A 14318-nucleotide genomic window follows, 5' to 3' on the forward strand; every position below is an offset into this window, starting at 1 on the left:
ATTCAATTATAATATTTCCACTTATTTTTTTAACTCATTATATCTTTTTTACTACTAATTTTATAAATTAAACTAATTTTTCTATTCTTCTATTCTCTAAATTTTTTCGATATAGATTTATTTCAAAATAGATAAAACAAGTACACAAAAAAAAGTAGATGAATAAAAGAATATATTAAAAAGAAATAAGAACAAATAAATAACACAACTAATTAAGCAATAATCAAAAGATAAAATCTGAAATTTGAGATGAAATCATAAATTATGTTTATATTAATTGTTTGAGGATTTGAATAATGACCAATAGTCGTAGAGAATAGAGAAAACTATTAGATTTTTTCTTTTTCTTCTTGAGTGGAAAGTAGAGAAAGTAGGATTTTTTTCCCTCTCTCTCTTTCATTCTCTCAAACACCAAGAAAATATCATGTGCTGATTGTTGGAGGAAAAATTGAATGGATAAGTAATAAAATGTGGGGCTTTTATAGAGGTTTAAAATGAATATAAAACTTTTAAAATATAATACATTAATTCTAAAAATGAAATAGAGAATTTGTAGAATTGAAATTATTAATTCATCGGTTTTGTAGAAATTAAAACTACTAAGTACTACATTAAATAAACTTTATAGGAACTTGATAGTTTATTTAGGAAAAATAATTACAAAATAATCATAAATTAAATGAATAATAATGACTTTTAAACCCACTTTCCCCTTTTATATACAAAATAATCATCTCGTGGGGCCTTCATATAAAGCGAGGCCCTAGACAACCGCCTAAGTTACCTATAGGTCGAGCTGCCATTGGTCATGATATCTCCATAATAATAAAAAAAAGCTTGAGCATCAAAAAGGTTGAATTACAATCTATCTTTCTTCTTTTAACAAGAAATTGAAAATTTACAGGCATAACTCTTTATTGATTTGATAGTTCCTAATTAGTGTTTGCCTTACAAAAAACCATTTATTTAATCTTTTTTAAAAACTTGAATTTTATGAAATATGAGCGAAATGTGAGTAGAGTAAGGTAGCGTTTGTTTTTTTGTCCGAAATCTAAATAGGTCTGAACTTTTTTAAATATATGAATATAAGTGACATCTTATTTGTTTTTATAATAAAAAACATTTTAAACTTTGTTATTTGACATTTATGTCCTTATAAATTGAAATAAAAAGATTAGATTTTATAATTTAGGAAATAAGTTATTTTATAGAGATATTTTTGGAATATAATATTTATTTGTCATTTAGACATTTTTCCATTCAGATAAAAGTCACAAAAATTTACTTTTTCTATTCAGATGTAAATGTCTGAAAATCAGACATAAGTTCCAAAAAACAAACAAACATATTTAAAAAAAGGTATGAAATTAATAAAATTTTAGACTTCAAACATTTAACAAACAACCTCTAAGTGTCCTTTATGAAATGCAAGTATAGTGTTTCTTGCAAAATGTGAATGTAAACTAGTCCCAATTGTAATTTGATGTAACCCTTACAAAATGTATACGATATGGAGTAGATGTCTCTTATGAAATATGAGTGGAATATGCATCCATTTTAAAATATAAGTGGAGTCCCTCAAACATTACTTAAGATTATTTGGGCTGCTTCACAAGATTAATGTAAACTAGTTCCAATTGTAACTTGATGTAACATTAGTTTTAATCGTAATTTAAAAAAAAAAACTTGAACATCAAAAAGATTGAATTACAATATGCCTTTCTTCTTTTAATAAGAAATTAAAAATCTACCGGCGGAGCTCTTTATTAATTTGATAGTTCCTAGTCACTGTCTGCCTTACAAAATACCATTGATTTCATCTTCTTTACAAACTTGAAACCTAATCCATAACTGAATTTCAGAGTCAGCGTTTAAAATCATCATAGATGTACGTACTAATTTTTGTAATTCCATTTTAGCAATACATAGAAAGTCCGAACTGGGGTTGATTGTTCTCATTAGAAAATACCAATAATGAAACGAAATCTGGGGTTGCTTGAGAGAGTAGTGATGGACATGACGTGGGGCGCCACTTTGTATCAAGTTGTTACTGAATTTAAATAATTTCTTTCCTTTTTAACTCCGATGTTAGCAGTTAAATACCAATGAAATGCCAAACAAAGCAACTCCAAAATATTTTCTAAATCCTACGGGCAGTAGTTCAAGACTCCCTCGTTTCAAGCTGCGGTAATATATACACACCCAAATAACAACATAATTAATTCGGAAAGAGCAAACAATAGGTATGCACTCACGGATACCGCAAAAAAAGAAAAAGAAAAAGAAATTTAAAAAAGTGTGCGCAATTTCAGGAAAAATCATCAGTAACGTACCCAAAGCCAAAAGTGAAGAAAAGAGTGGCAAATGGAAAAAGCGTCTCCTTGCTGCATTTACATGAAAAGAACATCTGAAGAACCTTTTTTATGCTTAAGATTAATGTCTCCCCTTTTTAGGCTTCAAAAAGCCTTTACCCCCCATTTTTTTATTTTATTTCACCTTTCTTTTATGTTTATCAAACGTGTAACTAAAGTCATGCCAACGTAAAAATTTATACATGGATGGATAAAGGAGAAGTATCAACAAATTGAAAGAAAGAAATGAAAGTTCATTTGTTGATAATGTGGTCCTTAATTTTCACTTTTAACCATGCCCATGTGATCATTCAGTGCTTTTGGGACATATAATTCGACAACGTGTTTTATTGTTCAGCTCCATTTTTTTGGAAATAAAGCTATTTCATAATTACGTGGTCCATGGTTTTAACCATGTTTAATTTAGCTAAGCAACTTCTTTTTAGGTGAAAAAAAAAAGAATAATAGTGACTGTTGTTGAATTATTAATTTCCTACTGTTTTTGCATTGGATCTTGTTTCCTAGTTTTACCCATGTTTCCTAAGTAATTGTTAATGCTAATTAGTAGAATCATGATTTTGCACATAATGATTCAGCAAATTGCTTACTGTAATAAGCATGTTCATTCATTATATCACATTAATGAATGCAAAATTAGATAATATCAATATCAAAGTTCGCTCTTACAACTAAAAGAGAGCAAAAGGCATACAAAGCCTTAGCCAGCAAAAAATGGCACGTCAATTCTAGAATTTTATTATGGTGTTGACAAATTTGCTGTGCAGTTGTTAACATTGATGATAGGCCAATTCCAAAGATAAGGTTTTGTTTTGTGCTGTGCTCATACTATCATATTCATTCATATATGCCAGTTGTACTGATGCTTTTCTTCTATATATGTATATATCCTGATGTTTATAATTCGGAGCACGTCTTTTTTCAGACTGTAAATTGGAAGTGTGACATAATAATGGCAGCCCACGATCCGAACCACCTCTTCTAAGTTATCCAAAAATTTCTACCAAACGTGCCATGTATGTGCATGCATCTTATTCCCTTTTTATTAATGGTTTGTGCCCACATTTCTTTGCTCAAACTTTCGGTTTAGTGGGAGAGTTTCTCTTACTATATGCTCAAATCTTGTGATAAGTGAAATGCACCTCTTTTCCCAGAGACACATGCATTTGACTACCTAAGTTCTTTCTTCAACTTTGATTTGTTTTGGCACTTATTGGGCATCTCTTACTAGTGCGCTTAACAAAAGCTAGACATGCACTAAAAAGTGAAACAACTTCTTCTTTGTTTTTACCTTTTGCAGTGGCTTCAAAATTTTATGTTCTTTTTTTTTATGTGTCAAACGCACAATGAATTTTGAAGTCAACCACATAAATTGATTAAATAAAGCTAGAGTTTGAACTAATTATAGATTTTATATATGACTCAAAAAATCCACGATGATTTATATATATCTCAATTAAAAACTACTTAATTATTCTTTCATGTTCACTTATTTTGGGTAGTCTTTTAAAATATAAGGAGTAATTAGGTAATTAGTTCAAATTATTGGGACAAACGAAACATTTACTGATAAATAAAACATTCAAAACATCATAAGAATTGTAGTTTTAGAAAAATTCTAAAATACATCGGAGATATCATGTCATTCATACAACAAGTAAATTATGTTATGATACGTGTGCATTTATTTTGAAAAGATACTATGCAAGACACGTGTCATACATACATTAATTAGGTGTATTACACTTGATGTATTCTAAAATTTCTCATAATTTTAATAACCAAGTAAAAACTATGGTACAACAACTCATGCCCAAAAATCACGGAAATATGGTTCACTCAAAAATAAAAATGCATCTTTCTTAGCACCTTCTTTTCCCGCACTGAGATATACAAAATCCCTCGTACCCCTAACAAGCATAACAGATTAACCTAGCAAAAAGATTGTAATAATAAAAGAATTAAAGAACGAGGATTTATTTTTCCCAAATTTTACGTCATCTGTATAATTAATAGGTAGTTTAGAAACAAAATTAAGCACCTAAATGTCCTCCTCTTTTCACTTCAATTTTATGACCCATCTGAATCTGAAGCTGTCCCTCACCTAGGAGAGGAAGACATTAAATATGTGCAACTAATGGTTAATGCACCAAGAAATGCAAATCTTTTTTATGATTTGTTTGGGTAGAGAGTGGGTCCTTCTCACACAATGTGTTGAAATTATAAGATGAGTGGAACGTGTAGCTTTTTCCATGAGCACATGTACTCGGTTGCCTTATTTCTTCGATCTTGTTATTGCACAAAAGGGGGCGAAAATCATACCGAGTGAGCGGCACATGAGAGCCGCACAGAAAAGTGAAACAATCACCCCAATCTTCATTCATTGTACACGATCAAATATACTAAATTGCGTCGCATAAAGAGATTACACAGCCAAGGAGCAAAATTATATGCAAGTACTTTTGAAAGCAATTGACCATCATTTATATTACTCAAGGAAAAAGTTGACAGAACCCCCTCTCTTTATTCCATATTTTCTTAGATGCCAGAAAGATGAAAACAAATTGGGTTTTGTATTAACAATTGAGAAAAGATTTGGCATGACCCTAACCCGCTAAATTTTTCATTTTTTTTTTAGTTTAAACCATCTGATTTCCGGCGACCGCATTGGGCCCCGACTAATTCGGATTTAGAGTGTAGTCACAGTTAAGGCTCTTTACCCCTCCCAAATGGTGTGTTTAGTGAGGATCGAACTCGAGAGCTCTTCCCACTTACCCAGCCTGCGCCGCCAACTGAGCCACAACCGTTTGGTTGCTAAATTTTTCATTTTCATACACAAACAACATACAAAAATGAACTCGTTTAAATATCTTTCAGTCATATCCAAGACTGCAACTAATAAATCCAAAATTTTTACATAACGCATTCTATTGATTAGACCCAACAACCAGTACAATAATGCAATCTAAAACACGAAGAAACAGACAAAGTACGAACCACTTCCCATTCCCTACAATTGTAATTTTTTTTTTCTTCTAATTTTTTATTTATTTACTTGATTTCAATATTTCTTTTTTTCTTTTTCTAATGAGGAATAGTGACGAAAAATAATCTCAAAGCTCGATCAAGCGCATGTGGGGTTCGTTTTCCTCTGCAGAAAGGGCATAGCCGTCGGCTACCTCTTGTCACTCCTGGTCCTGGGTCTGGGGCCAGCTTCAATTCCCATCGATTTCTCTTTTCGTTTTCTCTTTTTAATAATATTTTATTCCATTAAAATCTTCTATTTTAGTATTACAAAAATATTTAATTAAAATCTGGCATTTTCAAAGCCGTGCAAGTCGCTGACTCTGTTCATATGCTTCCTCATAATAGCCACTTTAGCCAACCGCTCGGCGGCTCGCCAGGCTGATGTCGGCGTAAGTGGCTCCGGCTTCTCCTCCGCCTGTCCACTCACTCTCTGTCTTTTTTGAATCTGCTGCCTGCACCGATGTAGCTCGGCTAGCTCAGCATCTAGGCCGCGCAAAAACTCATCAGCTGACTTGGAGCTCCTCTGTACCAACAGAGCTCGAGCCGATGATAATAAATGATAAGCTCCAGATAAATCATTAAGCTTCAACAATCTCCGGGATTCAGCCACCGCTCGAGTGCTGACGTGGAGGTTCCTCAGCCGTGCTATGCTGGGAGATGATGATCTAACGGCTTGAGGCCTAGGTGCCAACATGGCCTGTTCTTTAGAACAGATTAGCTCCTTCGATGATGGGTCTTTGTAAGAAGACCGTACGGACAACACATGGTGGGCCCCCTTACAAGAAGCGGGCACTTTCAATTCGATCAATAATTCTCTCTCTTCCTTGGCATACAAATTGCCTAGTCGGATCGAACCCGATCCGAGAGCGTCGGGCCGGCCCGTCAGAGAATAAACAGCAGCTATCTCAACAGGAGCCGAGCCGGGCGCCAACCCGAGTTGGAGCTTCAGATCCTGAACCACCACGCCTAATAAACCTCCAACGCATTTGACAAACGCCTCATCATTTGGAGCGTGGGTAAACGCGCCGCTAACGTTGAAAGCAATGGAATGAACAGGGATATCCGAGTCTGAGAAGCGCGTGGAGGACACGACCGGTGATGAATGGCCTTGATTGGGCGGCGAGTTTGCCTCAGATAGAACGATGATAGTTGCAAAGGGGTTTGTCTCGCGACGATCATCAAGCACTTTAGCCGCTTTCTTAAGCGCGTCGTTCGCACACATGCCTTGACCGGTAATCCCAAGAGCGTCGACAATCCTACGAGCTGACCTCCGTCCGTTAGTCGTCATGCGACGTAATGGTAGCAACCGTTTGGAAGCATTAGAAAAGGCAATAATCGACAAACGGTCAGAAGAGCTCAGCGACGAAATAACCAATCTCATGGCTCGTTTAATCATCTGAAGCTTCGGCCCGCCCATGCTCAAGCTCACATCAACCATCGTGACCAAATCAATCGGGGCGCGTCGCATCCCACGCACCGCTGCATAGGGTGGCGCCCTAACCTTCATCATTATCCCATACGTCTCGTAACTTCTTCCAGCAGCGACCACCGCCGACTCCGGCAATAAACTGATCTCAAGATTGGATTTTGCGGAGGGAGTGACGAAGAATCCTTGAAACTCTTCTTCTTCGTCCGATTCAGGGATGGGATTGAAGTGGGATAAAGAAATGGGAGAGCCCAATGGTTCGTCATCGTTGTAAACTTTGAAAGACTTGGCGCTGGCGGTTTCTTTATCTTTGGTAGTGGTAGTGTTGGTGGTGGTGGTGGTGTTATTTTGGAAAGACAAAACGGGAACTTGTTTCCAGTGATAGTTGCAAATAGGGCATGTTAAAAGCTGACGGTTCTTTTTAATATGATTAGCTACGCAGGGGAAGTGAAAGCTGTGAGAACATTCAGCTGTGAAGATTGCTGTGCCTCGTCCGGTTTTAACACTCTGTAAACAAATCCCACATCGGCTCTGCAAACAACAATGACAGAAAACAAGAAACCCATTAAAAACTAGCTATATATAGCTGTAAAGAAATAACGCAAAAGATGCTTCTTACTTTGGAGAGACGGAGGCTGGCTCTGAGAAAGGAGAAGGTAGAAGGAGATTTAGGAGATGAAGGATTAGCGAAAAGAGACGATAATCTTGGGCTATTATTCGTTGGTTTCTTAGGATTAGGATTAGGATTAGCAGCGGTGGAGGTTGTTTTGCATTGAAGCTTGGGGCTGTTGGGCACTGATGTGGCAGTAGTACTACTGGTTTTGCAACGGAGACTTGGGCTTGCAACTGGCTGAGTTTGTAATCGAGGCGATGCAGGATTGGAGAAAAATCCAAATTTTGAGCTCAATCTTGGGCTTTGGCTGCTGCAATTTGGCTGCTGCTGCTTTTGCTTATTATCTGTTGTTGACACTGGGACTGCTGCTGGTGGGGTTGCTTCTCTTTCTTTGGGGATTGATGTGCAGAAAGCTCTTCTCCATCCAGTAACCATTGCCGCTGCAGATATATTCGGAATCTTTCTCTTTTGTCTTTCTAAAAGGGAATCGAATGAAAGAAATGAAACGCAATCCTTTTAAAGAATTGGATGTGATTGCGATTGTTTGTTTAAGAGTCTGTGATCTCTTCTTGTTTTCAACCAAATACTACTCTCTCTCTCTCTCTCTCTCTCTCTTTCAATTCTAAACACAAACCTTCTGCAATGTTGAAAAAGTGCCCCAAGGGCTTTTGCTGAAATTTTTAAACCCCTCTTTTGCAACGGGATATGATAACTAGAATATATTAATAATATTAATATTATCCAAATGGAATAGAAAGCCTAGCTACGCCAAGCTGACATGTTTACTGGCAACTGGAGGTTTTACCTACAGTAGCAAGTCAACGAATTTGGCCTTTGCTTCTTGTTTTCTTTTGTTTTGTTTTTCAATTCTAAATTTTTCTTTCTCTTGCGTGCCTTTCAATGTGACCGGGTACGGGAAACAGTCCAAAATCACAAATCCCATGTTATGGACACCGACCTCTTCAGTGTTACAGTGCAATTGTAAAGACAAGTCTCATCTCTTTTGCATCTGAAGGTTCACATTTGATTCATTCTTTCCCCTTGCTTTTCGCTTCATTACCTAATTTTCACAAACAATTTCATCTTTTCTTTTTCTTTTGCTTGTTTTTCAATCTTTCTCGTGATGTGAATATACGAATACAGTGGGCATGCGCACTCTGAATCTAATGCTTGCTCATCTTTTGTCGATCCGATCGTAGGGAATTGGGAACTATTACGATATAAGCAAAAGTATTAAAGCAAAAACTGGCCTCCTTTTACAGGTTTCAAAGCAGCTTTGCTTTTTAAGTTGTATAAAATTCGGACTTCACATAATGAAAATTTCGTACATATGCATACTACAATCCGATGGTGAGTAGGTAAATCAGTCAATTCTCTGGAAGTCCATTTCGAACGGTGACTTTAAATAAATGGGATCTTAAAAGATATGATCTCTCTTATTAGTTTTTATACGATCATAAAATGGGTGTTTGACATTGAGGTGATTGATGGTGCTTATTAATTAAGAATGCAACTGAAATAAAAAATGAAAAATAAGGATATAGACTATACTTTTATTGACGTGTTTTATTTTATTTTATAGTTAGAATAGACTCATATAAGTTATTAAAATATATTATTATTATTAATAAAAGCCTCCCATAAATGTACAATAATAACATCAACAAAGTCCCCCCATAAAAGCTTCATTAACCAACTCATCTCTTAAATTCACACCAATATTGTCACCTTCACTTATCTTTTCTTTACCGTTGTATGCACTATTGGCATTAACTCTAATTGCTTTTTCCCAACCATTAATATTAGACTAAGTATAAATATTTATGAAAATAAACCAGTTGAACTCATAAATCTTCACAGTTATTATTAAATAACAATTAACCAAAAAATAAAGATTATTCATCTACTCATTCTGAAACACACATTATCATTATATAATATAATGAAAATAATTCTTTTTTTTTTTTTTGGTTAAAAACAAAATGAGCGGAAACATTGGAAATTAATCTTAATTTTTTTTAAACAAAATGATAAGAAACTAGGGAAATCATTCCTTAAGCGACGATTAGAGATGCTGATCAAAATAAGCTGCGAGATAGAAACAGCATGCTGCAGCGGTGACAAAAGCAACAACCTAGTTTGATGATGACAATGTGATAGAAGTGGCATGTTGCTTCTAATCGGCGACAACGTGACAACGATCTCAGCTAAGTACGCAACCAGCTACGAGCTGCACAACCAAGGATCTCCAATCGGTGACGAATAGCAAAAGAAAGGTGATAGGTTTGTTGTTTGACAACAATCTTCAATCTAAGGAACTTTTTTTTTCCTGTTATAAATTGGGTATTTTGAAAAAATTGAAAATGTAGTGAGGGTAATTTTGGTAATCAAAAGAATGAAATTTTAATTCCCAACCCCCTTAGGAATCACAATCTCATTCTTGATTCCCTACCTCATATGTTAATTCCTATTCCTCTAATTAATTTTGTAAGTGAATCAAGTATTGGTTCCCATACGAGCAATCCAATTCCCATTGATCAGTTAAAACACCGTGATTATTACTAATATTATAATTTGCGGTAAATGTTAGTTTAATCCATATATTTTGACTTTAATGTTTATTTAACCTTATGTTTAAAAAAGTATCTCAAAACACCATATCATTAAATATGTTACATTCTTAATCTAGCTTTTTCTTTGCTTTTACAATAGTACCTTTGCAATAATATTCTTTATATTAATTCAGTTAGCAAATTAAATAATAAATATTAGTGTGAAAGAACTAGTATTTTTTATACCTTTGCAACAATCTTACTAATAATTTATTTATAAGTAAATTAATATCGGCCTGCTTAAAGTAATGGTTAATATCCTTACAACAATTTTACTAATAGTTATTGTACAAAATTATAATTTACCAAATTAATCCTAAAAGTAAAATAATTACAAAAAAATTGTGAAAATTTGTATGTTTTTTGAGGCTATTTTGATAAATTAATATTTTTTTCTTTTTATTAATATCTTTAAGAAGGCAAGATTATTATAAAATAAAAGAAAAGGCAAGGCTATAAATACAAAATATTTAACAACAAAGATGTCTTATGGTATTTTTTAAAATATAAGGATTAAACATGAACATAAATTAAAGTATAAAAAATAAACGAGTATTTACTCCTTTAATATGCACGAGATAATGACTATTCGTAGTGTAATATTTTTTTTTCCACTCATCAATATTCAATCCCTAGGAGCCCCTTTTACATTTTTTCAGTATGCATTTGTAACTCAGATTTGACAAACCGTGTTTCAGGTTACTTGAAAGATTGAGCGAATGCTTTAAAATGCCACCATTTTCCAAAATGTTTCTTTATGATAGCAATGAACAAATGTAATGGATCGTTCATCATAAGATTTTGAAAAAATAAAAAATAGAATCTTATGTTAACGCCTTAAAATCATTGAATGAGGTATTCTTGAGCTTAGATTTATTTTGTGATTACACAAAGTTTCATGATTAAATGATTGAATTGAATAAGTCATTGTTTTTTTTTCATTTAAATGTAAATAATATAATTGCAAAAACACCAAGTTTACAATAATGTTCGAGTTCAGTACTTTGAGTTCTTTGAGAAGAATTAGGTCATTGGTACATTTTCTTTTATCTTCTTCTTTTTTTTTTCATTTTTTTCTTTGAATATAATTGGTATACGTAATTTACTTTGAGAAGAACTAGGTTACAATAATTTATTTTATTGTGATATCATCAATATGAAACAATTATCATTGTTCTCATGAATTTGATCGAGTAATTTTAAGTACTACTAATAAAAATTAATTATTACAATTATTAAATAAAATATTATATGGAAACATCCAATGTCATCTTTTTTTTTTTTTACTTTTTCCATTTTTCCTCTTAAGGATTTTTTTTTTTAAAGCACGAATCATCCTCATAAGGAAGTTAATCGTGTATTGCATAATTAAACGTCTATAACTCGTGCAAATAGAAACAAATGTGCTCCACATATTATTTTTCAAACATTAAATTATTTTGCCCATATAGTAATATCTACTTTCAAAACAAACTGGCCTAATAAGATTTGATGAGTAGCATATTAGCGGGTAAGGATATCGTATCAATACTTTGCTATAAAATAACGATATTTATTTACTTGAATGGATAGAAATTACTAGAAAATTTCAATAGGTTTTAGGATTTTGTGATGTAATGGCTAACATTCAAGTACCTGTTTTTTTTTGTTTTTTTTGCCCTTTTTCAAGAAGCTTCCCTAATACAGAATGAAATTACAAAGCTAAGAGGCTAGAACACTAATTAAGGAAATCAGTATTAGGCAACCTCGGAATCATCATGCAAACTCTTACGAATGAAAGTTGGGGAGCGATCCCACCAAAGATTACTACAATGCGTTAAACCAATATTTAAAGCATCAGTTAATATTTGAAATTGATAGAGATAAAACGATTAATTTTACCAACAAACGTATAGCTCCTAAGGTAAATGATAAGCGGCGTGAGTCCCTCTCTTATAAACAATAATCTCCAAAGTCATATCAGTAGCTTACATCTTAGTGTAAAAAAAAATGGACATTATTAGGATTGTTAAGAACATGGAGCGGATCATAAGTTTTTTTTTTAAAAACTATTTTTTAAAATATTAATTTGACGTGTTTTTACAATCGTCGGCATACGTGTAACGCTGTCTATCCCAGGAACATGCAGCACCACGGAGAAGTGAAGCTTGATTCGATTTGACACATGGCACTCTCACGACAGTAACAGTCACCGTCACGTGCTCCCTCACAACGCCGTTTACGCGGCCTCCTTGGAATTGCAAATAAATCCAGAGCCAAGTTGAACGGCGTCGTTCGACTTCGTCATGTCCCACTTCACACAACTACAACAGCTGATTTTTTTTATTAATTAATTTAAATTTTATGAGGTAATTAAATTATATTATAAGTAGATTATTATAAATTGAGTCACAGTCATAACAAAATTCATTTAACCTCGTTAATTGCATCCCAAAAAAATCATTTTAACCTGTTTCTTTCTCCCGGTGGACTATGTTCCCTGTTTTCCCCTCGGCTGACAAGACATTTTTTAGTTTTTACCCCGCCATCCTTTTGAAACTCGTCGGTCAATAATATTCCACGTGGCACTCGATCGTTTCTGCATGCTGATTGCTGGTCAGGAGTCAGAAGTCAGAGGCCTTTTTATTTGTAGATAACGAGGTAGCCTATAACTGCATCCTACTGTTTGAATAGTCAACGTATTCATACTCTCTTGACCCTTTCAAGATTACTCTTTCAAGTATTTAATAAATAAATAAAATGTATTTTTCTGTATTGTACTTAAAATTTGACATGCCTATAACTATGTATAAATTACCTTCTAAAATTATATTTTGAAAGAAAGTAATTGATTATAATAAATCATTTTTCCCCATGAGCAAGCATGTTAATTAGTTGAGTAATCCGCAACTAAATTACCTTGTCATCATATATTGCGATTATAAATTGCATATAATCGATTTATTTTAGACAATTCAATCATTGAATATAATACCATTATAGTGGAAGAAAAAGAGAGCTCCATAAATAAATAAGAGCAAACTCAATTATAATACATAAAGACAGATTCGAAAGATTTTTTGTTCAATTAATTGTAAACTCATAATGTGTTATGTAATATGATATTTGGGAATTTTTTTTTCCCCAAAATTCAAATTGTGTGTTTGTTATCATGAAATGTTGTGTGTCCCAATTAACTTTGTGGATTTGTGCTCTATGTTAGCCACCACGAAAAGAATGTCTCTATTAAAGCTCGGTAGTAATCAGTAATTATGACAATTTTTCTTAATTAATTGAACACATTAGTGAATTAAGTTCCCAATTAAAGGGTCCATGTGCAAATAAAACAATTTTAAGTGGTGGCAAACACAATCTTTATGACCCTTCTTTACTACAACCACCAAGTCGCTTCTTTTTAATTGTGTCGACCATTCAAAAAAAAAAACAAATCAATAAACAAATAAAAGAGAGGGGAATTGTGTTAAGAAAAATATCTAAAGTTAATATCATAAATTTACTTACTAAGTATGGTCTTAATTGTGTATTTAAATCATCTTCCAATTTCCAATTATTTTTTTGATATATTATAAGGTTGTTGTTTTTCAAATGAAATTATTTTGAAAAAAAAAATTATGTATTTAAATCATCATTGATTCTAAACTCAACCTCCAATGATTTTATTGCACATGATTATCATTGTTTTTTGGATCTTTCATGTTTTACAATTTTTTTAATTACTAATCATAAGACTTATATTTTTCAGATATGATTTTCATTTCATAGGTAATCTTGATTCTCTAATCATATATCATGCAAGAGAAATTAATTCATTTCATGTGTTACTGTGTGTTTAAAGGAGGAACACATGATGTTGCCTTTGAATATACTCCATTGTTATACTTTTTATAATATATTTGTAATTAAAGTAGTATAAGCATCATAATCTTGTTAGTTTCTAAACTAATGCTGTAGAGCTCTTGTTAAACTATCAAGATTCAAGAGCCACCCATATTCCTTTGACTTTAGAAGATTTCAGATTTTTGTACTAATTTAGTCCATTGTCAAACAAAAAGAGACTTATACAAATCTTCCTATACAATTTATGCTTTAAAATGAATATGGCATGCCAATGGGACACTATGCTTATTATTATTTTTTTTATAACTTTTATGGACAAGATGACACTTTAATTTATGATTCCCCAAGGCCAAAGCATTTAAATGAGAAAATCTGTAGGCATAATTGTCTTTTCACGAAGAAATCATAATCAATTAATTCCATTGGAAGAAAAT

At 33.0% G+C, this 14318-nt stretch overlaps 1 protein-coding gene across 1 annotated transcript; it reads right to left on the minus strand.

The window, feature by feature from the left end:
• Nucleotides 1-5268: 5268 nt before the first annotated feature.
• Nucleotides 5269-8132, minus strand: LOC112096798. The gene is made up of 2 exons (XM_024180630.1): nt 7442-8132; nt 5269-7353 (listed from the first exon to the last, which is right to left on the minus strand). The coding sequence occupies exons 1-2, from the start codon at nt 7868-7870 to the stop codon at nt 5677-5679; spliced, it is 2106 nt and encodes a 701-aa protein (XP_024036398.1). The 5' UTR covers nt 7871-8132; the 3' UTR covers nt 5269-5676.
• Nucleotides 8133-14318: the final 6186 nt, after the last annotated feature.

The sequence above is a fragment of the Citrus clementina genome, unplaced genomic scaffold (genome assembly GCF_000493195.1).
Source record: "Citrus clementina cultivar Clemenules unplaced genomic scaffold, Citrus_clementina_v1.0 scaffold_7, whole genome shotgun sequence".
Classification (NCBI taxonomy): Eukaryota; Viridiplantae; Streptophyta; class Magnoliopsida; order Sapindales; family Rutaceae; genus Citrus; species Citrus x clementina.

Bases quoted from the DNA above. Each gene is read 5' to 3' on its own strand.
- LOC112096798 (XM_024180630.1), bottom strand. From the start codon at position 7,870: ATGGTTACTGGATGGAGAAGAGCTTTCTGCACATCAATCCCCAAAGAA. The intron at 7,354-7,441 runs GTAAGAAGCATC...TGTTGTTTGCAG, and splicing joins CCAGCCTCCGTCTCTCCAAA to AGCCGATGTGGGATTTGTTT.